Source organism: Diabrotica undecimpunctata, chromosome 2, assembly GCF_040954645.1.
Source record: "Diabrotica undecimpunctata isolate CICGRU chromosome 2, icDiaUnde3, whole genome shotgun sequence".
NCBI classification, from domain to species: Eukaryota; Metazoa; Arthropoda; class Insecta; order Coleoptera; family Chrysomelidae; genus Diabrotica; species Diabrotica undecimpunctata.
This window is the reverse complement of record NC_092804.1, coordinates 156,594,878-156,619,598: the sequence shown is the minus strand read 5'-3', so window position 1 is coordinate 156,619,598 and position 24,721 is coordinate 156,594,878. Positions and strand designations below refer to the sequence as shown.

General features: G+C 33.4%; 1 protein-coding gene across 4 annotated transcripts in view; it reads right to left on the bottom strand.

Annotated features, from left to right (window-relative positions):
• Positions 1-1,257: 1,257 nt before the first annotated feature.
• The window catches only part of Mekk1 (mitogen-activated protein kinase kinase kinase 4), an 89,839-nt gene continuing 66,375 nt past the window's right edge, over positions 1,258-24,721 (bottom strand). For 3 of the 4 annotated variants that reach the window (XM_072523837.1, XM_072523839.1, XM_072523840.1), the window contains 14 exons: positions 24,168-24,349; positions 22,726-22,917; positions 21,828-21,988; positions 19,160-19,466; positions 18,733-18,941; positions 17,208-17,556; positions 17,007-17,145; positions 14,740-14,901; positions 12,443-12,716; positions 9,089-9,353; positions 8,478-8,898; positions 4,466-4,757; positions 4,112-4,218; positions 1,985-2,468 (listed from right to left, as the gene is read on the bottom strand). In XM_072523837.1, coding sequence (XP_072379938.1) covers positions 2,265-2,468; positions 4,112-4,218; positions 4,466-4,757; positions 8,478-8,898; positions 9,089-9,353; positions 12,443-12,716; positions 14,740-14,901; positions 17,007-17,145; positions 17,208-17,556; positions 18,733-18,941; positions 19,160-19,466; positions 21,828-21,988; positions 22,726-22,917; positions 24,168-24,349 — 3,264 coding nt within the window. In that variant the 3' untranslated portion in view covers positions 1,985-2,264. Of the gene's footprint in view, positions 2,469-4,111; positions 4,219-4,465; positions 4,758-8,477; positions 8,899-9,088; positions 9,354-12,442; positions 12,717-14,739; positions 14,902-17,006; positions 17,146-17,207; positions 17,557-18,732; positions 18,942-19,159; positions 19,467-21,827; positions 21,989-22,725; positions 22,918-24,167; positions 24,350-24,721 lie in introns of all 4 variants that reach the window. The other variant, XM_072523838.1, reaches the window with a different exon arrangement.

The window sequence follows — 24,721 nt, the reverse complement described above, 5'->3', positions numbered from 1 at the left end:
TTTAGAAGATGCAGTCCTTAATAAACTACAAAATGAAGAAGACTTGGAAGAATTAATAAACAGCATGGAAAACGAACAAGATGATGATTATTTAAAAAATGGAGAATAAAGCAACAGTGCAGAACCCTGCCAAGAGAATTTAGAGAATCAAGACAAATATATGAATGAATCTTTAGAAATCCTGGACAATAATAACCTGGTTAAAAATAATAAAGATGCATCCAATATACAAGAAGGTAAAGTTGACGGCAATTTCAATGATCAGTTAACCCAAAGAAGTAAGAGAATATTGAATGAGAGAGAATAATCACATAAAATGATGAGAGTTCAGGGCATCAAAGATGATATGTGAGTCAAATAAAAGATTTGCCCCTTAAGAAATGTATTAGCCATTGTTTTTGAATTTAATAATGATGGTTTGTACAAACTCAGTACCAACAATGGACATGGATAGATTATGTTCAAGAAATGAACTCCTTCAAACCGATTCGCATTTCATGTTTAAATCGAATGATATTAGTAGTAAGAACTAAGAACCCTTGAGAACTGTAGCAAATATGTCATCCAAAGATTCTGGTCAAGGTTTTCTCAGATGCAACTGTAAAAGGTTTTGTAACGACAATAAATGTTCCTGTAAACAAAGGAACAAACAATGTAATTCAAAGTGTCATGGATCGCTGACATGCAAAAATAAATGAAGAAATTTGGTTCTAAAAATTTTTCTATTTAAAACTTATTTTTATTTGCATTTTTTAAATAAAGTTTCGTTATGTGGATATTTGTATTTTTATTTACATCATTTACCATCATTTACATGTTTTATAGCCATCAGTTTTATTAACGTATTTTTATTTACATTTTTTAAATAAAATTAAAAGTTTCGCTTTGTGGGTATTTGTATTGCCCATAACGCGAAAAATCGTTGTGTGTGTCCGACGGTTTTCGTAGTTTCGCATTGTCGGTCTTATATCCACAACGCGTTCTGTGTACGTCAAAAATACCCGAAACGCGATGTGAGAAATAAACGAAATTCACAACACATTGTGGGTATAAACTTCGGTTATTGAGTACATGTGTTTATATATATATATATATATATATATATATATATATATATATATATATACATAAACAATATATATATATATATATATATATATATATATATATATATATATATATATATATATATATATATATATATATATATATATATATATATCTAACTAAAATATTCGCATATAGTTTACATTAGAGACCGACCGAATGTGATTTTTTTGGCCGAAGCCGAAGCCGATGCCGAAGTTCGGCCTGTAGGATACCTTCGGCCGAAGCCGAAGCCGAAGGTGACTAAAAATATACGTTACCTGTATTATGTTAATAATTTAAATAATGTGCATTATATTTTTATTACCTGATATGTGATAAACAAAAATATGAAATTATGAGATAAAAAAGTCAAACATTTAAAGATTATTTGGTAATAGAAGCGATAATAAAAATAAATAACATTAAAAAACATTAAAGTCGAAACATTCATAGTCGATGGTCGATGTTTTGCCATTTAGGTATCTAGTCAAAACACCAGTAATCGTGAGTTTTAACAAATACAATAAAAGTATTATTATTAGAATTTTACTACGTGAGAAATATTCAAATGATGATCTTTGAGACATCTTGGCCTATTGTTAAAATTTACTCCTACCTACTAGGTACCTGACCTGAAAGTTTGTAAAACGTTTTAGTTAAGGGTATAAAATAGGGTGTAAATACTATTCAAATTATCAAAGACTCGCCGAAGCATATTGTTCAGATATTATTACATTTCTATCGTATAGTATACTGACAGAGCATTTTATTATTCCACCTTCGGCGAAACCTTCGGCTTTGTTTTGGCCGAAGCCGAATTTTGGCCGAAGGTTTAAATATTGGCCGAAGGTGGCCGAAGCCGATGCCGAAGCCGATTAATCGGTCGGTCTCTAGTTTACATGTTCGTCTATATCATATAAAATCATGTACATCAGGTTTCATTTTGTATGAACCATATTTTTTCCTCATTATTGGTAACATAGTACCTACTTTTCGAGTTTAGTCAATCTTTACTATTTGAATATCGATTTTGAACAAATATCTTACAATATAACATCATCATTATTTCATTAAACTGCCTATGTAAGATCAACAGTCTGCTCAAAATAGCCTTTTTATATTAAATCTGAGACCAAAATTCACAGAATTCAAGCAATATCCAGACTCAATAATTCTTAGTCTTCCAAACTCAATTTGAGTTGAACATAATCATGAACGAGAAGTTGCCTAGCTGTAGCTCGTTCTCGCGGATTGTGTTTGAAACATAGATCAAGGAAGTCCAAACCTTCGTCCGTCATGTCATCGGGAGGATCCGGACTTTGGCCCATGCCAACTTTGAACATTATTTGGACGTTGGAGTCGAATTGAGCCCAGGGGCGCTGAAATATAACGAAATGTTAAGTTTTTATTGAATGCTAAACATAAGGCTATTAACTAAGCAATTAAAAACAAACAAACTTGTTGAAGACATTTTATAATTAATTTTAATAATAACAGTAAAAATGGAGTAATAGTCACACAGCAGCTTATTTAGAATTTCTCCCTGGACAAACATGCACAAAAATCTAATCATGGAGCTTGCATCGAAATACAATAAAATTTAAGATATGACACATATGAACTCATCTCGGTCAAAAGATGGAATTAAATTGAGAACATTTTTGTGTCATGAATTTTATGACTTTCGGCGTGAAGTAATAATATAACAAAAATGTCCTAATCAACTTTCTTTAACTTATAGTGATGAAACACTGTCGTAGTCTACGGTGTTTCACTGATTTTGTATCCTTATTGGTAGTCATAGTTCGCTCTAGGAAGAGTTTCATTAAGACCGTCCAAAACTACTGTTATGACAGAAAATATTGCTGAATTAATCTTGTTAAATCATAAAAGTAAATCATACAATAGTAGAAGATATTTGTACCCAACAACTAAGATGGTATGGACATATTCAACGAATGCCCGAAGATCGGATATTAAAACAAATCCTAACATGGCAACCTCATGGTAGAAGGAAAAGAGGAAGACCTCGACTTAATAGAAAAATAGAGGAAAACCTATGGACAGGTCGAGAAAAATGACGATTGGGTATCGAAAAACTTAAGAAAATGTATGAAAGCCAGATTCGATCTACTCAACACTCGACTGTACTTTAAAATCAGACGTGTCGTTAATTTACTATTAGAATAACGCAGAACCATTGATTTTGATTTATACGCCTCTATTTGTTTACAAGAAATATTTAGAAATTTGAGGAATACCAAACAAGTAATTTTTGAGCACTCAAAAGTATCGTTTTAAAATTACCCCTTTAGAATGAAAAAATTGGTTCAAAAATGTATTCAAGCGCATGCTGAAGGGACAGTTGCCTTAATATACAGTTAAAAAAAATCATTTTCGAAATAAATTATGTGATTTTAATTGTTCGTCTCAAAAGTTAAATAGCAATCCTCGTCTATGGAGTTAATATGTGAGTTTACAAATTCTCGCCCCAACCAGCGATCGCAGTATTACTTTGGTTATTTTAGCCCTCAATATATTAGTACAATTCTGGAAGTGTTGCAAAACACTCATTCACAGCCGCACTAGTTTGTTAATTGGACCAAAAGGTCTCATCAGTGGGAAAGTTTTTCAGTTTTTGTACGAAAATATGGTTCACGTTCCAGTACTTCATATGAATTCAATTGGAATTCACCAATTTCCCCAATGTCAAGCAAGACACTTTTATAGGCAGGTTTTGTTTTTCTTAAAGTGGCAAAGTGGCAAAAATTTTTTACTATTAAATTCTTGTTGGAATATGTTACTAACACGTTACTTATGATTTACTGTTTTGTTGTAGTTTTTGGATATCTTCCGTATGGATCAACTCCTCACACTTGGGATGTTAAAAATCGCCATACATTTTACAATTAGCAAGTACATTTCGATAGGCGTTAACCATCTTTCACGAATAATTTTAACACTATACCCTACTCAATTATTTCCATTTTCAACACCACGCAAAAGTTAATATTCTACTTACCTGACCTGATACCATCTCAATAACAACACATCCTACAGACCAAATATCAGCTGCTCTGCCATGTCCTTCGGACATGTTTTTCGTAAATACTTCAGGGGCCATATAAGCTAAAACAAATAATAACTGTTAGTACCATTCCTTTATTATTACGTAAATTTCGCTTAGCTACTACCAATATTACAGTCAATTGCAGTATTGCAAGATACACCTTGTTAAGTTATTGCAGACCAACTGTAATGATTACTTTGAGTTACTTTGACAAGGTCATTGTCACTTTTGTTCCCCAATAAAAGCGAATGGCAGTACTATTGTAAGGGTATGTGTAAAAAACATACAAAATTATTCATTTCTTACCTTGAGTTCCAACAAATCCTTTTAATTCTCCTGGCATTGTCATGTTAGATTTAATCTTAGCAGCACAGCCAAAATCTCCAATTTTTAAGCAGTTGCCACCTTCAGTCAAGAAAATATTAGCTGTCTTTATATCCCTATGAACTATACTGTGGTCATGTAAACAAGCTACACCTGAAAGTAGTTGGAAGGTATATTTCCTAGCTTGTAACTCTGGAAGACCCCCTTCAGTATCTGCTACGAGACATTCCAATGTTCCCTCCGAACAATATTCCATGAATATTAACATTTCATCCTAAAAATATGATTTATTAGCATAATAAAGTTTTAACATTAGCGGAAACAAATAAATATTTAAATAATAAATGTGGAAATGAATTTTGCGTTTTTTTCAGTTTTTACCAATTTTTAAATATATATTTTCCCACTTTATACAATCATATCGACATCTGATCCATACTTCTTTTCCGCATGTAGAACGGTTGTTGAACTTACGTTAGTACTTGATATCTATTTTTTGTTCTTTAATAATAAATTTTATTTACAAATTTTCGGCGAGAAATCATCGATTTTCCCCAATTTTGTCAAAGGGTTGAGATTGAAACATTGAGATTTATTTGTTTCTTTTATTAAGAGATATATAGGGGTCGACATAGTTCAGGCAACAAATTTGCATTAAGACAAAAAAAGCAGCGTCAAAATGAATGTATTCAAAGAAATTACAAAAGGGATTTGAAAAAGGGTTACTGTAAGTGTTCAAATTGATGCGGATCTTGATCAATGCATTTACTGCAACGTTTCGCAACAGAGAGGCATATTCGGAGAATGACGTCAAGTTGTCCGCGAAGATTTTCAAATTATTCTTCAATTGCTGTTCTTAGGTCGGGAAGTATGTGAGGTCCTCTTGCAAAAACGCGGTCCTTAAAAAGGCCCCACAGGAAGAAATCACAGGGTGTCAAGTCACATGACCGTGCGGGCCACTCAACGATTCCTCGTCTGCCTATCCATTCTTCAAAATGAACAATAAGGTACTCACGCACACATGCAGCTCCATCCTGTATGAAATGAGGGATGCTCGCGAGTATTGGATCGTTGTCCATTTGCCCATGTAAATCTTAGAGCATATCCAGGTAACTTTAGCCCGTCATGTTACCCTCAAATAAGTACGGACCCACGGGACTTTCCGCGTGGATACTTGCCACACACACCAGGCAGGTTTAATTATATATATATATATTTAGGGATTCTACAGTATTCACTGCCTTCCCTCGCTCAACCGTTTCCATCTCTCTCTGTTGTTCCATTCTCCATCGTTTAGTCCTCTCTTACTCATGGCGTCGTCTACTTCGTTCCTCCAGGATTTTCGGGGTCGTCCTCTTTTCCTCCTTCCTATGGGGCTCCATTCGGTTATTCTCTTTATCCATCTGCTGTCGCTAGTTCTTCTTACATGTCCATACCACTTTAGTCTTTTTTGTTCTATATATGTTAGTATGTCTGTTTCTATTGATGTTCTTTGCTTTATTTCGTCATTACTTCTCCTATCCATTCTTGTTACTCTGCAGCATCTTCGCAGGCATTCCATCTCTGTTGCTACTATCTTACTGCTGTTTTTCTTGTTTATGATCCAATTTTCAGCCCCATATGTCATAATACTTCGCACTAATGTTTTATAAATCTGCGTTTTTGTCTTCATATTTAGGTGTCTATCCCACCATACTGAGTTAAGTTGTCGGATTGCTGTTCTTGTTTGTCCTAATCTTTGTGTAATTTCTTCCTCTGTTGTTGCCTTTTTCGTGATTATAAACCCCAGGTATTTGAATTTATCCTTTCCTTTGATTGTTACGTTGTCATCAATCTGTAGATCTTCTATGTCTTCTTCACTTGTAGATAGGTACTCTGTTTTCGCGAGGTTAATATCTAGGCCAGCCTTGGTATATTCTTCTTGTAGTTTCTTCATCATGTAGCTGAGGTCGTCTTGGTCTTGTGCAATCACTACTTGATCGTCTGCAAAACTTAATGTATATAGGTATTCGTTCCGTACCGGTACTCCCAGGTTTAATTCTTCTTCAATAAAGACGTAAGGATTCTGGTCGTTCCAGTACACGCAGTTATGCCGATTGACCGTACCGTTCAGCTTGAAGGTTGCCTCATCCGACCATAAAATGGAACACTAGAACTGCGGATCATCCTGACTGCATTCAAGGTACCAGTCGCAAAATTCCAATCTGTGGTTAAAATCATCCTCGTGAAGTGCGTGGAGGGGACGCGGATGGTAAACTCGCTAGTGCATGAGTGCATGCGTTTCAGCATTCGTCATAAAGAACGATCAGATATTTGAAGTTCTCCCGATAGCTGCACTGCAGATTGGTCCGGCTGCTAAACAAACGCCAACGCCACTGGGAGCTGGCAGCGTTTTTAAGAATTTCTGGTACAGCTTCCACACTGTTGAACGATTTGCTAGGGCCGAATTCGGAAATTGTTGTTGAAATTCGGTAAACATAGTTTCGTAATCCGCGTTCGTACAAAGATACGACGCAACAAAAAAACTCTTTCTTGAAGCGTGAACTTGTATCGGTTATTCATTCTGAAAAGGCGTCTACTCGACGACCGACCACGTGTCATCATGACACCCACACAACTGTCTGAAGCTGAATTCGTTTTAATATTTTTCGACAGCGTTGCCAGTCTTATGAGCGTTGCCGGACTTATGCCGATTTTTCGAGAGCGTTACCTGACTTATGCCGACCCCCGTATAGTTGACCTTAACCTAGCTTTACCGTCAGAAAAAAATTGAACAAGTCCCATTAATAAGTATTATCTCCACTTTCAATTTATTTGAGACATGTAGAATAATGGCAATATTCCTTTTTTTGGATACGCTAATATTACCAGAGAATGTCACTAGATTAATAAAAGCAAATGGTTTACGAAAGCAATGGTTGATACATTTTTTTAATTACTAGCTGTTTCGTTCTGTTCTGGACAACATAGTGTGAATACTGTGTATAACTATATTTAATGAACCCATTTCATCAACTATGTTTGAAAAATGATTCATTTATCTACAGCTGTAAAGCAAATTATTAACAATGTTTTTTGGAGAATCACAGAAAGAGGAGGGATAGATAAAAATAGTGCCATAAAAAAATTGTTATTTTGAGTCAAACGTAAAAAGTGTTGTTAATATCTTCAGGGTATTCTAGCCGTCATATTGGCTCATCTAGGAAATTATATTGAGTTAATGAAGATCTTATTCGACAGACAATACAGTATTCTTGTGGTACCTATCTGTCCGAGAGAGACCTGCGGTTGCCATATTAAATCCAGTTTTTAGGTTGTGCAGTCAGGAAATACGTCGTTCTCCCAGTCACGTTTACCAAACAACTTCCCTTCAATAACCAACTGACATAAACAGTATCTACAGTAACAGTCTCGCATTATTTCTCATAATATATCTAAAGTACTCTAATTTTTAACCATGACATCCGCAGTAATCGTCTGTAGCTGTGTGCAATATCTCAAAAGCCTCCAGTTTCTTCATAGATACCTGACAGAATCCAAGCTTTTAAGTTTCGAATTTTAAAAATCTTAATAAATGCTGACTTGGCCTTTGCCTTTAGTTATTTTATCTGTAGAGAATGATTCCATCTACTATTTACATTGGTACCCATATATGTATATTTCTTGACTTTTTCAATTTCTATTAAAGAGTGCAAACAAGTTAACCAATTAAATGATTTAATAAAAGTTATACAAAATAAAATTAATTCCTCAATATTTATAAAAAAATCAATATCAAGAACAATACCGTTATCACTGATTCATCTTTACCACAAATCCATACAAATTAGTAAGTAAAAATATTATATTTTCGAACAGACTTTACTTGTTTTCTCTACTTGAGCGGACATAATTTTTACCGAAATACTCAAAGACGAAGTGACCAGAGAAAAGAATCTACGTAGCTTGAATATAAATTTATGTTAGAATTACTTTATCAAGATGCTATCCTTACCTTATGAACTTCAACACCGTAAGACTTCACCAAATTATTATGTGCAATCCCTTCTAGGATCTTCATCTCTTCGGCTATCTTCTTCAGCGTACCCGGATCATTGTGCTGCAAGGCTATTTCCTTAACGGCCATTAAATCACCAGTGTTGTTATTTACTGCCGTATACACTTTGCCGAATCGTCCTTGACCAACTTTTATACCGCGCTGCCATGAAAAACTGACGTTTCGTCGCATGACCGAACTTTTGTTTGACGTAATATCTTCCAGAACTTTGCCTATGAGATTCTGTTCGGCGAGACTTTGGTCCAATTCAGCTTCGAGCGTTGCAATTGCTTCGCGGAATTTCTCGGCGTGAGAATTTGAACTAAACTCTATTCTGATGGATGCGGAGCTGCCGTTCCTGTCCTCTTCTTTCTTTGTACTAAAACATTAATACTCATTATTCGAAGTTCAAAGCAGAGAATATCAAATAAAAGCTAGCTAGCTAATAACATAAATGTATATACATACTAACATATAAGATAAGAATTACATATATACATTATAAATAATCCTATAGATTACAGATAATTACTTGAAAAAAATGTCGACCAAATGTTAGAAATACTTACTTTTCATTTGGTAAAATCGGTGAACTAATAGGAGTACTATCAACGCCGTCGACGCCTGGAGATTGTTGTTCCACACTGACCTTCCTGCTTCCTTGACCAGAACGTTGGCTCTTGTACGTAGGTCTAGGACTCGGTGACGACCCTCTAGATCGAACCCTCATCTGCTCCAAACTGTTTCTCGGTGAAGCTGAATGAAAGCCACTGTCCGGGGTGGAAGGAGCCGATATGCCTAATGCACCACAAAGTATTGCGTTTAAGGAACAATCTAAAAGTGCAAAGATGCCAGGCTATGAAGCGTTTCTATGTGCAGCCAAAGGGCAATGAAGTTATGCAACAAAATGTTATTTCTATTAACCAAAATACTCTAAAAACTATGTAAGAATGGGTTATCTACAAACAAAATACCGCAACGTTTAGTTAAAAATTTCAATCTATTACCACTATTTTTCTACTTTTTAGAAATGATATGGTGTTATGGATATGTTATGGTAAATGATAGAAAATTTTTAATGGGAATTAGAACAAGACTGGAACAATGGAACTAGAAGGTAAAACCAAACTGAACCCCTTCGAAGATGATAACGGTGTGGAATAAAGCTTCTTCTTCTTGTAGTGCCTCCATTTCGGATGTTGGCGAGCAATCAGCTTGAGGTGTTTTACTGTATCAAATGCTTTATGGTAATCAATAAAGCACGCATAAATATCGCAATTCACATCTCTACATCGTTGAAATAGCACGTGTATGCTAAATTGCTATACTTCCGAAAACCAAACTGTGTACGGCTGATTTTTTTTTTCGCATAGTCTATACATATATCCTTTGATGTACGATTTTTAGAAATAACTTTAAAATGTGGCTCATTAAGCTGAAATCATTGCAGGATACGGATTTTGTTTTCTTTGGTATAGCAATAAACATTGATTTCTAGAGGAATATATAAATATAAAGTTCAAATCGAAAACGCCTTGGTCAAGAGAAGAAAGTAGCTTTTCTCAGATATAGATCATTATGACACACATGAGTCATACAAAGAATACAGGATAAGAAGAACAAAAACAAATATGGAGATTCATAAGATATCAAAAAAAATTGAATGAAATGAACAGGTTGAAATCACCCATAACAAAAAAGATGAGTGGATTCCTTACCTTGCAATTCTGTTTGACAGAGAACAAAAACGTCAGACACGCTAAATATAACAACAGATGAAAGAATATTCAATTAAAATTGATTTTTATTCTGTCACAGCTTTGATTACTTTGTTATTACCTTTGATAATACCGGCACCGATTCATGAGAAATAGTCAAACGAATCACACAAGACAAGAAAGTTTTGGGGTGAATCAATGGTATACTGTATAACAAAAGGAAGAAAATTTAATATATATGAGACCGTGATTAAAAATGTTCTCTCTTATAGCACAGAAATATGCAGAATTAGTGAAAAAACAAGAAACGGGTAGAGACAGTAGAGATGGATACAATCACAAGATCTTTATGTATTTTCAGACAAGAACGAATCTGAAATGAAGTAATAAAGCAATGTATGGATATAGAAGGAAATATAATCCAAGATTTCGAGAAGAAACAACTGAGGTGGTATGGATATGTCCAAAAGAAGTCGGAAACAAGTCTCCAAAAAAAAAGTTCTAGTGCAGCAACCGCAACGTCGAAAAAGATTAGAATTGTGACAAATGTTACATGAACGGTTAAATTTTATTAAAACACGACGTCGGAATCATCAGATTAAACAACATACTTTGAGAGTAAGCATACAAAGGTTATAAACAGCGCATGTATTCGAGGAAGACCATCAGTGGGCGATGTACAGTAACGAGTACTTTTTAAAATGAAACATTTTCTGATTCAAAGTATGTGACAAATCATTATAGTATTTCTAGTAAATCACTTTGTTAAAAGATCATTGATATGGCACGTAGCTTTAGTTTTCAACATCTTTTAAGTGTCGATATAATTTTTGTCTAAATAAAAATAGCAACAGACCAAATAGAGCGTTATACACCCTCGGATTTTTGACGAAGTTCAACAACGATTTTATCACATGCCTTTGAGATTACGGAAAGCTGAAATCAATGAGTAAATTTGCGTGAAAATTAAATTTTCTTTTGTAAAGAAAATCTTTTGTAAAAAAATTTTCTCCCTTATGCCATTGTACGGATCGATCGAGGAGTATTGATTCTATTTTTAAAAATTTTGGCATAAGGGCTACTGGTGCCCTAAAGATGTTAATTACGACCTAAATATATAATGCTAATAGGTCATTATCGGTGATTTTCGGCAGGTCGTGAAAACGAAAAATTTTATCTTGAAAAGTTGCGGAAAATTAGGAGAATTCCATTTTCAGAAAAAACGCACTCTGGTTTAATTCTAAATTTCCTTTTTTTGCTTATCTCATATGGCATTTTCAGTATACAAAAAGGCATAAGGCATAATCATAATTGAACTTCGTATTTTAGATTAAAAATTATTGTTAAATATCAGTACCACCAATTTACCAAAACCAAAACCAATTTTTGTGTTTCTAAAGCAAGCTGCAATGCCAGGAAAGTATAAAAGAACCCACCTTGATATTAATATAACACCACCAACATGTTTGTATTACCATTAAGAAAGAATAACGCTTATTTGTTAATGAAATTTCCTTTCTTTTTTTTTACAAAAAAGCGTTATTTGTATTTGTACTTGTACTTTGTATTTTTTTATTAATATTATGCTTCCAATTTATTTAGTATTATCGTAAAAAGTATATGTTAACTAATTATTTCTTCAATACCATAAATTTAAACTATTATGTTCAGGAAAAGCCGGGATACTAGAATTTTTGTGATGTTATTGAAATGTCTAATTCTTTAATATTTAAGTCATGCTTTGCTGGTCATCACCATCTGCAAAGAGGATAGTATACACTGACGTGTTTTCTAACTATATTACGAATATCAGTGAGAGATATGTTTTCAGTAAGGTATAAAAGAGACATGAACTATTTAAAACTTTTTTTTTTAAATCAGAAATCTTCAACTTCAACTTCAGCGATGTTTTCTCCACATGGAGCTTTTACAGTGTTTATATTTGCAGTATATGTACCAGTTTTGTTAATTGCCGTTAAATTTCTGTCTTGACATGGAGTCAAATGTATTACAAGGATCTATATAGAGTGAGTTCCCTTTGACTCGCTATGATTTAACATAACTTTGAAATTCATAGGTGATACTTATAGACTATTGCAGGCAGTAATTTTGTTATAATAGAAATAATTTGCACAACACTATACTGCTGTCAAAGATTTCTTTGATAACAATATGAGCAAAATAAATATAACCTTAATATCTTACTTGCGTACGGTTTCCCTACAAGATGCGATATGCAGCTATCCATACTAATCTTCAACTCTTCAAACTGTTCTTCCGTCAACAATATCGAATTAATCGGCTCAATGATCGACAATAGATAATCCATTCCTTGAAAAGCCCATTTTGGTCTAATTCCTCTACCTTTATCACAGCGCTCAGTCACAAACTTCATCCATAGATCCGCAAAGTGTCCCATCTGTACAACTAAGGAAGGACGATACTCTTCGGCGGAAAGATCATTCAGTTCTTTGTAAAACTATAAAATAAATAAAGTTATGTATTACATATACACAAAAATTGGTGATAAATATAATTTATCAAATAATACTCTACTCATAATTAACTTAAACTTAAAAGTCACAAAAGATATATGAGTGACCCAAATTAAATCACTCAATTAGCATATCAATTTAGATTATTCTCCAAATATATACCTCATCATTAGGTTCAGTAGTAGAACTTTTAATGGACGTTAGTACAACAATTAAGAATGTTCAAGAAGACCAATCCTCTAGATCAAACAACCCTTTTTAATGAGACAACTGGTGAACACTTGAATATAGGTATTTTAAGTTACACAAAAAAAATAGCGAGGCAAAAGATAACTTATATTTTATAATTAAAGTAATTACTATTTAAATGGGAATAAGCCACAATTAAAGGTTAAAGTACTTTATTGACGTTTCAATTTCCACTTCGGAAGTCGTTCTCATTCGGAAATCAAAGTGGAAATTGAAACGTCAAAAAACAAACTTTAACCTTTAATTGTGGTTTATTCCCATTTAAATAGTAATTACTCTAACATGCCACAAGAAAATAGCTTCAGAGCAATTTTATAATTAAGTTGAAAGTAAACACTCCAAAGATCATTTTTAAATATTCTAACGTTATATAATGTGACAGTTTTATTACTCTGTTTTCCTTAAAAAAAATATGAAAAAAACGTTACTTCTAAAATCTAAAAAACAATTTAAAATAGCTATCTTCAAGTTTTAACTGTTGTCCAACCAATGAGGGTAGCTTTTTCGGGTCAACTGTTGTTCTCCTTGAACACTCTTAACTATTCTACTAATATCCTTTCAAATTTCTACTACTGATTAAGATTTTTATATATTTTGACATTTGTCATTTGACATAATTTCGTTATATTATAAAAGCAAGGTGGTTACTTCAGACGATTTTCTGTCAAACGATCTACCTGTAAAAAATTGAAGGACATTTAAGCGATATCTGAAGTAGTTATATTTTTAAAAAAGTTACAAAAGCTACAGTTGTTTCTAAAACCATTCCCTTATTTTGGAATCGGTAAGTAAATACTAAATGAATTCAAATGTTTTATCTACGTATATCATTTTTTTATTTGAGTGGCCTAAGAGTTTTTTTCGATTACATCTCGAACGGTTTACTAGAAAAATTGGAAGATACGCCTAAATTGAGTGCTTTCATTTGACATGTACTTGATGTTGCGGCACTTGGCGCTGGGAAAATTTTACCGACCGTGGGAAAAAGCGGCATCCTTTGATGTTTGCAGCTGCTCAGGTGTTCGGGTGACATCACGCTTACTGACAAGTCGAATCATTTTTTCTTTTCCTTTCTTTCGTCTTCTTCTTTTCTTTAGCTAATCTGTTTTTCATCTCATGTTATTTTCTTCTATTCACTAATTGAACGTCCACTGCTTGACAGGGGAACCCAATATTTTATACACTGTTACATATAAGCTTTCGTTCTTTCGTCTAGTGCTTGACACAGATTTTTAGCCCAGTACTCTACATAGGTCTACAATTCTTTCCTCCAGTGCTATACATAGGTCTACGATTGTTTCCTCCAATGCTTTATATAGGTCTTCTTTTTTTTGTCCACGGCTAGACACAGATCTTGTCGCTAATCATCAAAGTGTCCCACTGCCCAAATTAGATAACCAATATTTTCTTCTTTTCGTCCGTTGTCTCCTTTTTATATTTAGATGCTGATATATACAAGGTAAGGTGAGAAAATACAATTCATGTTACAGTGATAGTGGGGATATGATCACACATGACATTCACATTGGGTGACGATTGTATTTATTTTATCTATAAGTATGGTTTAATGTTATAAGTAAAATAATGTACATTTTCGTCACACCTTCTTACTTTGGGCAATTTTTTCAAATATATTTAATAAATGCAAAAAAATAGATCCAGAATTATCAATATTAATTTGGACACCACCTTATGGGTAGCCATATCATGCTCACCAAATATTGAGTTTCTAGTGAAAGATATAATGTATTACCTTACCTCAAATCCGAAAGTAAATACTCTCATTAACAATTCTCGTATCCTCGAATTTAAAGCATTTTTGTCGACTTCATCCAAGTTAGATGCACTTACAGTATCAAATAATGAATGTATATTCTGCACACCATTGGGAATTATAGATTGGAATATAGTTATAGCATCCTAAAAGTAAAAGATATAATATGATAACTGTTATAATATAATAATTGTTACAAGATTATTAAAACATGGATTCCCCAAATAATAGTACAAATACCATAGGAAACATCCATAAAATACGTCATAAGGTCGAAAGAGCCTCGGCCGCATGGGAACACACTTGCAAATCCAATAGAAACAAAATACAAATAGTCCAGAACCATATGATCAGAGAGACTCTGAATATACAGTAGGCGGCAGTTGCGAAGATACGGCGCAAATCCTTATTTTTGTACCGATTCGATCCGAGCGCTTGTTTACATATTTATCCACGCTGTCAGTAGCGCAGCGGTAATATTCGGTGCCGTTAATTATATATACAATGCGCGAGGTCGGATCTTCCTGTGTGGCGTTTACAATACCTAAGTAAGTTCCATTAAGGTACGTATTTAGGGACTCAGAACAAAAAGAGAATCTTGAGAAAAATGGACGAAAAACACAAGTGATTTTCAACGATCTTGGGAACCATCTGAGTAGACTATTAAGAGAGTCGACAGACTATGACGAAAACCAGAGGGTAGTACATAGGCGGCCCAGACAGCAGTTAATATAGAGAAGAACAGTTAAGAAATGGTACCCATTTTTAGTTTTACTCACCAGTTACGCTATGTATATATATATATATATATATATATATATATATATATATATATATATATATATATACATAACATAACAAAAACCAAAAAACATATACACGGGGTAAGTGATACTATAGACCATATACTAGAGGCCATATAACCTGGGAATACACACTCCGCCCATTATTATTTTCTCTTAGCCCTGTATTAATAACCTTCTGTTACAGAAGTCATGCAGCGCCAATGGAATACAAAAAAGTAGAGTGAATGCTGATCGGCAGCACAGGCAGAAAAGCCATTCAGGTAAAAGCCTCTTCAGACCCTTCGGGCGCTCAGCCGACGAGATCAAAAATTATTTTGCCAATTTGGCGGCTGAGTGACCGAGCACACACAATCCAGACGGGAAGTCACCGACTTAGGTCGATGACTCGCTGTCAAAACACACATTTTGGGACACAAGTCCAAAGTCATGTAAAAATTAACGCTATTCATTCATAGGGATAAAAGCTCTTCTAGCTACCGCTAAAATCAGGTGGCTTAACCACATAAAGTAAAATAGAGGATGTCCTACTACCCAGGGCATCCAAAGTCTTTACTTTTAGTAAAAAGCCTGCCCATTCGTTATGTTCTACGATGGAAAGGGGTGGTTAGTTATAGCTTGGAGGTCAGATAGGTAGGAAGTCATTATGGAGAGTGACCGGTTTGATCTTGAAAATATGTGGTTCCCACTGTTTCATTGGAACACACATGTCACTCGGAGCTGGGGTTCTATAAAAATTGTTTACGAATGTATCATAACAAGAATAATCAATTAACATTAATATTTCACTTAAAAATAATTCGCTGATGTCATTAATAATATTATTTTGTTGTTCTTTTTGTATTTTCTATTACGAAAGTTACTTCATTATCTATATTTTTTACGTCGATCCATTCTAAATGTTCAGATTAATCAGAATCTTTCAAAAGGTATAAAGCTTCAGATTATCTATATTTAGTAATTTTTATTGGGCGAACTCGACTGCATATTGAGTGTATATCCTGTTTTTTCCACGAACTTTTGATCCATGGAGTTCTACAGCTTTAATTAAAATTATATTTAAAGACAAAACGTTTACAATTTTATTATTTACAAAGATACAGGGTGTCAAATCGTATAGTATTTCAAAATAAAATTGATCATAACTCGTAAAACACTTGATATAAGGTAGTATATTCATATTAAAAAATTTCTCAACACAGCTCTGTCTAAATTCTTAATAATATACAGGGCATTATATTTAAAATAAGGAAGTTGTAGTCAACTTCCGGCATAGCCGGATGGAAGTTGTAGTCAACTTCCGGCATAGCCGGATATGATAGGAGGTTCCAAATATTTTAGAATAATTGGGCATATCCAAAAACTACATTTTTAGATATTAATTATGTCAAGTTTCTCTAAAACGTCCAATTGGAACTCCCAAACAATCACCGTGTATAAATACTTACTTTCATATATAGTATACATTCGTGAGTTACAATGTCCCTCCTTAAATGCATTCTTAGGAACGAAATCGTCTTAATACTCGTTTCTTTTTCTTCGATAAATACTGACTGTAACTGCCTGCACACATTAAATAAGTTTTGCCTAAAAAGAGAAATATATTCAGTAAAAAAAAAGTCAATCGACAAAGATGTATGAATACGTACTTGACATCAATGTCTTTTTGAGATAACAACTCCAAGGCACTGTTTATCCTAAAAATCATTCTCTCTCCCGTTTTCGCTAGAATAGTACCCAAAATACACGTATATTCTGATCCTACTGTCCGCTTCAGATGTGGAAATATTTCACATATATTCATGGCGAATGTGTATTCGTCTTCCAACATCGTTTTTTGAAAATTCGTTTGGATAATCATCCATTGTTTTAAGTAGTGCAAGTAGTCGGTGAAAACTTTTTGGATGCAGTCGTCAAATTTTAGGAGTTTTTCTTTGAAATCCGAACACGTTATTAAAGTACCTGCTGTCGCTGCTTCAATATATTGACAAGCCAAATCTATAAAAAAAAGATAGTCAACGAACAAAAACAAGTACTTATAAATACTCGGACAAGTAATTATAAATTATCGTAAAGACGACAATATAGGGAAGTTTCATTCTGTTAATTGTTGCATGCCAATTGCTCCATTACAATTGTCAACTGCTTTATGTCAACTGTCAATTGCTAAAGTATAACATAACATCACAAGATAATGGTCACTAAACAAAACTCAATTATTGGGTTCTTGTTGGTAATAGTTGTTGGCTTTTTGATAAAAAATGCTAGTTTGACTACACTATCAAATTTGCGAATGTAGTAATGGCTGTATATATACATTGGATTAACCACGCACTGGACAGCTTTTCGATACAATTACACCTGAAAACGTGAAGAAAGTCCATGAAATGGTTTTAACCGATCGTAAAGTAAAGAAAGAATTAGTCAAGAGTACCCTAGTCATATTTAGAACAAAGTTTTAAATATGAAAAACTTATTCTGCCAAAGGGTGCTACCTTTGCTGACCATTGATCAAAAAACATGATCGTGTGACCACTTCTCAGCAGTTTTAGGAGCTTATGAAGCGCAATTCGTCGGACTTTTGGCGACAATTGGTAACCGTTGATGAAACGTGAATCCACCACTAAACATCAGCGAACATAATGAACGCAAGGCAATAGACAGAAATCTCCAAAGCGGTCAAGAGCGGTTCAATGGGTCGGAAAGGTTATGGCCACTGTATTTGGTGATTGCAAAGCCATAATTATAATTGACTATCTTGAAAAAGGAAAAACTATCAATATCAAATATTATTGCGCATTATTGTGCATTATTGGGCAAATTGAAGCAGAACTCAGTGAGAAACAGCCCCATATGCAGAAGAAAACTGTGTTGTTTATAGCAATACAATTCACTGATTCACGTTATAACATTAGTAAAAATTCATGAATTGGGCGTATTATTGCTTTCTCATCCAGCTTATTCTCCTGATTTGGCACCCTCCGATTATTAAATTTTCCCAAATCTGACGAGATGGCTTGTAAATAAAAAGATAGTTGACGTATTATTGGGACAGCATAAAGAAGTTGTAAAATCGCTATACAAGAATTATCTGAAAAAAACATGTTTACCATTTCAAATGAGGTTACTTATTAGAACACCTGGTAAAAGAATTAATTTGCCTCTTGAACTTACCTCGCTCACGCATTGCCTTCTTTAAACCTTGCTTCAACTCCCTCATTAATTGCCTGGTACTTAATGCCGAAGGATTGGTTGGTTTTTGCTCTAGTCTCATTAATAGATACTCGTGGTAAACGTCCAAGGGTACTGTAGCTAAGAAAATGTATAAACCTCGGTAAGAGGGTAGATCTAGAGCGGCGTATTCTGGACTCCAACATCCATACCTTTAATAGAAACAAAGTTTTAAAAATGGAATATGATTATGGATAATGCAAAATACGTGAAAAAATATATTTGTATTTGAAATATATTATTTTGTGTGTTTGTTTCCAGATTTATATGAGCTGTACGTTAAAAGTTTAGATAAAATGTAATGAATATTATAAATTTTAAGATGTTAACTATATACTAGGTATATATGCCATTTATAATTAAACCTTACCTACAAAGCTCCTCGTCATCAAAAACTTTCAACGTAGAAAAAAGGCTTCGATCTTCTGGTAGTTCCAAAGTCTTTTTAGTTTTCTGTAATACCCTTTTATGTATTTTTTCTAAGAAATTTAAACTTTTATCTAACGCTCTAGTTTTTAGTATGTTTTCAATGTATCTTCTGTAAGGAGACACCTTAGTATTATCTCTCTGAGCAAGAAAAATAGTAACAGGTGTTATATTGTACATATCATATGAACTACATGGTTCGGTGTTACTTCCTGAAGAACTGGTACTATTGTTACTATCCGATGGACTCACTGCAAATATTTTGTAATTAGTTGCAAAATAATACTAATTAAATATAACACCATAATTTCCAAGTATCTTCCACGTACAAGAAAAAGAATTAACAAGAAGTTAAAAAACCTCAAAATTTGTCACGGATAGGCAAGTCAAGAAGAAGAATTACAGTGTCAACAGCATCCCTAATATTGTTAATTAAAAAATCCATTCATATCCATCCATTCAAATCCATACATATACATGTACCCCTATTAATTCTGATTTAAACAAGTTAGCCAGCCGATGGATGAGTAGTACGGTGAAAAATCGAGTTCTATGGCGCGGTGAATGTTCATTTATTATTGATTTCGGTTCAAAGGTGTTAATATATTAGAAAACCGATAATATAAACGTATAGTAGAACGAAAAAGCTATTGAGAAGCGCTAAACTAAAATTTTATATAAAACGACAAGGAATCACGGTACTGGTACATACTACCGAAATATAGAAGGAATTATTTTAGCAATTATACATTAAACATTGTACAGATGAAAAAGTTATAAGAATTAATCTATTTTGACTCTTAAAACCTGGAAAAATTGGAAAATACAAACACAATGAATAAAAAAAAAGTAAAAAACAATATGCGGCAGCTGTAGCCCAAGAACAATCTAAAATTTGTAAAACGAATAATCAGTTGGACTCCAATATGTATAGCAAAACAAACGGTAACATGTATAGCTATATTTAATAAGACTGTAAAAGTGTACAAAAAAGTCAGAATTATGTCAAAATCTAAACAAACGGAGCACTCTTACGTCATATCTGGTTATATGACACTTCCTTCTACTACATCCATCCCGCCCTAACTACTGCATGTATATCTATCGCTTTCCCCATGACTCTTTAACGTTAAGAGGCAGCTGTAAAATACGTTTATTTTACTAAAGCTTACTGATAGAACCAAAATCCTTAAGGTTGTCGAATCCTTTTATCGTGAAATGTATGAGAGCACCGACGAAATGCAAGATCAGCCCCTTCCCAAAATCACAAACCAGGGATCAGAATTAATGCCAGAAATAAGTCCATACGAAATTTAAACGGCACTTTTAGAAATGTAAAACTACAAATCCTCTGGCGATGACGGAGGAGTGACCGAAGCGATCAAACTGGGTGGATATAAAAGTATTCAGGCTTTGGCCAAGCTTTTCACCCAATGCATCTACCAAGGAAAACTCCTTCTTAATGAAACAATGCAGTCATTATTTTATTACACAAGCAAGGAGACATAACAGATCTAAAAAACTACCGTCCTATCAGTTTACTTTCACACATATATAAACCTTTCACAAAAATTATCAAAAAAAGACTGGACGCTAAATTAGACTTCTATCAGTCTAGAGAACAAGCTAGATTTAGATCGAGATACAGCACTAACGACCACTTTCTAGTGATAAGAAACTGATAGAGAAGTCTGCAGAATACAACAAACCATTGGCACTGACATTTGTCGACTACGAGAAAGCATTCGATACCATAAGCCATCAGAAAATGTTAAAAGTACAAAGCTATTCACGACGCTTTTAGAACATACTTGTAAGAAGACACATCTGAACAAGCATGGTATCAACATAAATGGAGAGAAGCTGTCATTTGAGATTTTCAGATGACATCGGCCTTATATAACCGATCGTATGGATGATGCAATAATGTTTGAATAATTATATCACGTTTCCTTGGAAGTAGGTCTAAAGATTAATATGAACAAGACGCAAATAATGACTAATCTGGTGCTAAATCGAAATATTGCTGTTGATGGAAGGGATATTGTACAGACTACATCGTATAAGTACTTATGACTTGAAATTCGGATCTGCCCATATGCCTCAAAAGGAAAATCTTTGACAAATGTGTGTTATCTGTACTCACTTATGGAGCGGAAACATTAACACTCACAAAAAAAGATAGTGAATAAGATTAGCGTAACTCAGAGGGTTAAGGAGCGCCAGATGTTGGGTGTCTCTCTGAGAGACCGAATCCCAAACGAAGAAATATGTCGTAGAACAAAAACAATAGACGCCATCAAAAAAATCGCGTCGCTAAAATGGAATTGGGAAGGACACATCGCCAGATTATCAGACAACCGATGGAAAAAACGTATTGTCGAGTGGGGACCAAGGCAAGAAGCAATACGGAGAAGAGGACGCCCACCAACTAGATGGACTGACGACCTGAAGCTTGTTAGCAATAACTGGATGCAAGCCGCACAGGACAGAGACAGATGGAAAGAGCTGAGGGAGACCTATGTCCAGCAGTGGACGCATACAGGTTGATGATGAAAAACTTACTCCCATATAGATATTTTAAAACTAAATATAATTTAAATATCCATTACCTGATCCATTTTCTTCGCCAACAGCAAAACACGGCCAGTCGGAATGTTTGGATTCTAAAAGAACCACTAATCTGCCTAACAGATTTAATTTTAACCTTTGATGTTTCGTTACATTATACCACTGACACATTACTCGAACCCTTCCTACTATTTCAGGAGATCTGAAAGGAAACACAATATGTATTAATTTCTCAAAACGTAAATAGCAATATATGATGTTTTCGGGATAACTAGTAATATTTTAATGTTTAAATATCTAACTTCTTAGTAGCTATTCAACCAGTCAAAGTACATAATGCTGTTGTTAAGTTATTTAAACATTGTATATTTTAGTTTTATAAAGACATATTAACCTATTTCCGTAAAAAATGTTATCTTTGTTTTATTACACTATTGTTCTATCTCCAAATAGCTCTTGAGTTTGACAACATTAATATTTGTTTACACGACCTATTTATCGAGAACCTATCAATCCAATACACTATATTAGTATACCTACATGATTTTGTATTGAAATAAAAAATTTTAATACATTAATGGATAGAAACGTCTACAGACGTCTTTGCTAGGGTGCACGAAGTGACACTTTCAATTTACGACGTCCATAGACGTTTTACGATAAACTCCTATAGTACGGTGACGACGTTTCTTAATCTCAATGTTCCATGTTATTTTGTTAACAAGTCGCATCAAACCTATTAATTTGTTTCTGTGTAAACAATAGGTGGCTATTTTTGGTCGATGACCCACAGAGATGCACAGGAGATGAATAGTAGGCCGAACTGTTTCAGTACAACTAATTTGTTCATTCCCCAAAGGGGAAAAATATGTAACACCTAAGTGTTACCTATGATATATGTGAGACAGTAAAAGTACAATCAACAACAAATCGATTTACCTGTATAAAGGATAAAGTTCTGCGAAAGCGTTCGAGGATGGAAATAAGCTTTCTGCATCTTCTAATCTTTTTAGTAACTTTTCTACCTCTTTGAGCGCTTCATTTTGAGCTTCCATACACGAATAACACAAAATGGAAGCACAACCTGGGCAGTCTTCTTCTACTCCACTATCACTATTGTAACTTGCATCCCTGTAAAAAAAATATTTTTGCTATGTTGTGAAAAACTATCTTTAAATTATTCTATCGCTTATATTTACTAGGTTTTAATAAATTGTAAACTACAATTAATATATATATACATATATATATATATATATATTATTGCTATATTGGAAGAAGACCGTCATATCTCAAAAAAGTAAAAAATGGACTATGTTAGTGACACGGTCACTAACATAGTCCATTTTTAGATATAGACATAGTCTTATTAGATTTTAAATATAAGTCTCTCATTAGATTTTAAATATTCTATATTTTTTTGTCATAATGTCATAAACTTAGTTTATGCCTATGGCCGTCAGATGATAGAAATATCGTTATTGTTAATAAGATATGATGAGAAAAGTCGGAAGAACATTTTGCACAATACTGTCATATTTTGAGATATGCCATCCTTTTTCAAAAACACAGTAATATAATACAATACTTTCTGTGAAGAATAATGCATTATTTTGAGTTGTGTCAGTCTTGTAAAGAAGTTCAGGTTTTGTTTAAAATGAGGTGTAGTATTCTTTTGAGTTATGTTAGTATTTTAGAAAATTATAAGACCTTTTTGAATTTCTGAACGTAACTATCTACAAATTATTTCGACTTATAATGTTCTTAACAAAAAATAAATCCAGTTGAAATTATTTCAGATTATAAAATGTCTGAAAGATTTAGGGGTTGCATTTAGGGCATACTAAAATTGACTTCTATCAAAAACAATGAAAAGAGTGTATTATGGAAAGTTAAAAAATGAATTTTCAAATGATGACAAGTTTTTTTGTAACTATAATTTACTGCAGAATGACAATATTTTTTAGTTTTGATACTATAGCGTCTTTGTTCTTATTTTTATGTGGCAAATCTATATTTGTAAAAAGAAACGTAAAACAATTTAAAGAAAGAAGTGAATTATCTCCATACACCGAATACATTTTTTTTAAAGAACGTCACATTTAAAAAAAATGTATGGCCTAAAATAGGATTAAAGAAGTATTGAATTGACTATAACTTTTTACAGACTAGTACACACCAAAGTCAAAATATTAACCTGTTCTCAGTTATGGGTAAAATTTTATATTTTTAAAATTCATCGATTTTTTAAATGGCCATTTCTGAAAATTGTCACGTTTTGAGATATGACGGTCTTTATCCAAGGTAGCGATATATACATAAAAGAATAAGTTTTTGATAAATAAAACTGCTAGACGAATAAACAAAAAAAATATACTTGCTTTTTAGATGATCTGTGAAATCTATAATTCATAATATCTTTTAAAAGAGGTTCTACACATTCTCTAGCTAAACATAGATAGGCGTCTTCTTCCATAGGAGTTCTGTCCGCGTGGTATGCTTGTAGTTCTAACCAAATCAAGTCTTTCAATTCGTTTTGCCACAATGTCTCCTCCCTAGTCATCTGAAATTACAAACAAAAATCATCAACTACAATAGAAATGATAGCTCTAAAAGTCACAATATGATTCGAATTTATACCTATATCAAATAATTTTAACTGCAAATAAACCATACATATATTTTCTTTAGAAATTGCGTGCAATATCCTCTAAGTGTAGATAATATTTCGTATTCCGAAATATTTAAAAAAAGGTCCAACAAATTCGTGAAATGCAGACAAAATTAAAGAATGCTTGACAAATGAACGCATACCCATTTCACAGCATGTATTTGTATTAATATCTGAATTATTACGTTTGTCAAAACACATGCAAAACAATCTTTGTGGTAGAACAGATTATTGAAAGTTACGGTCATGTTTTAACGTCTTTCA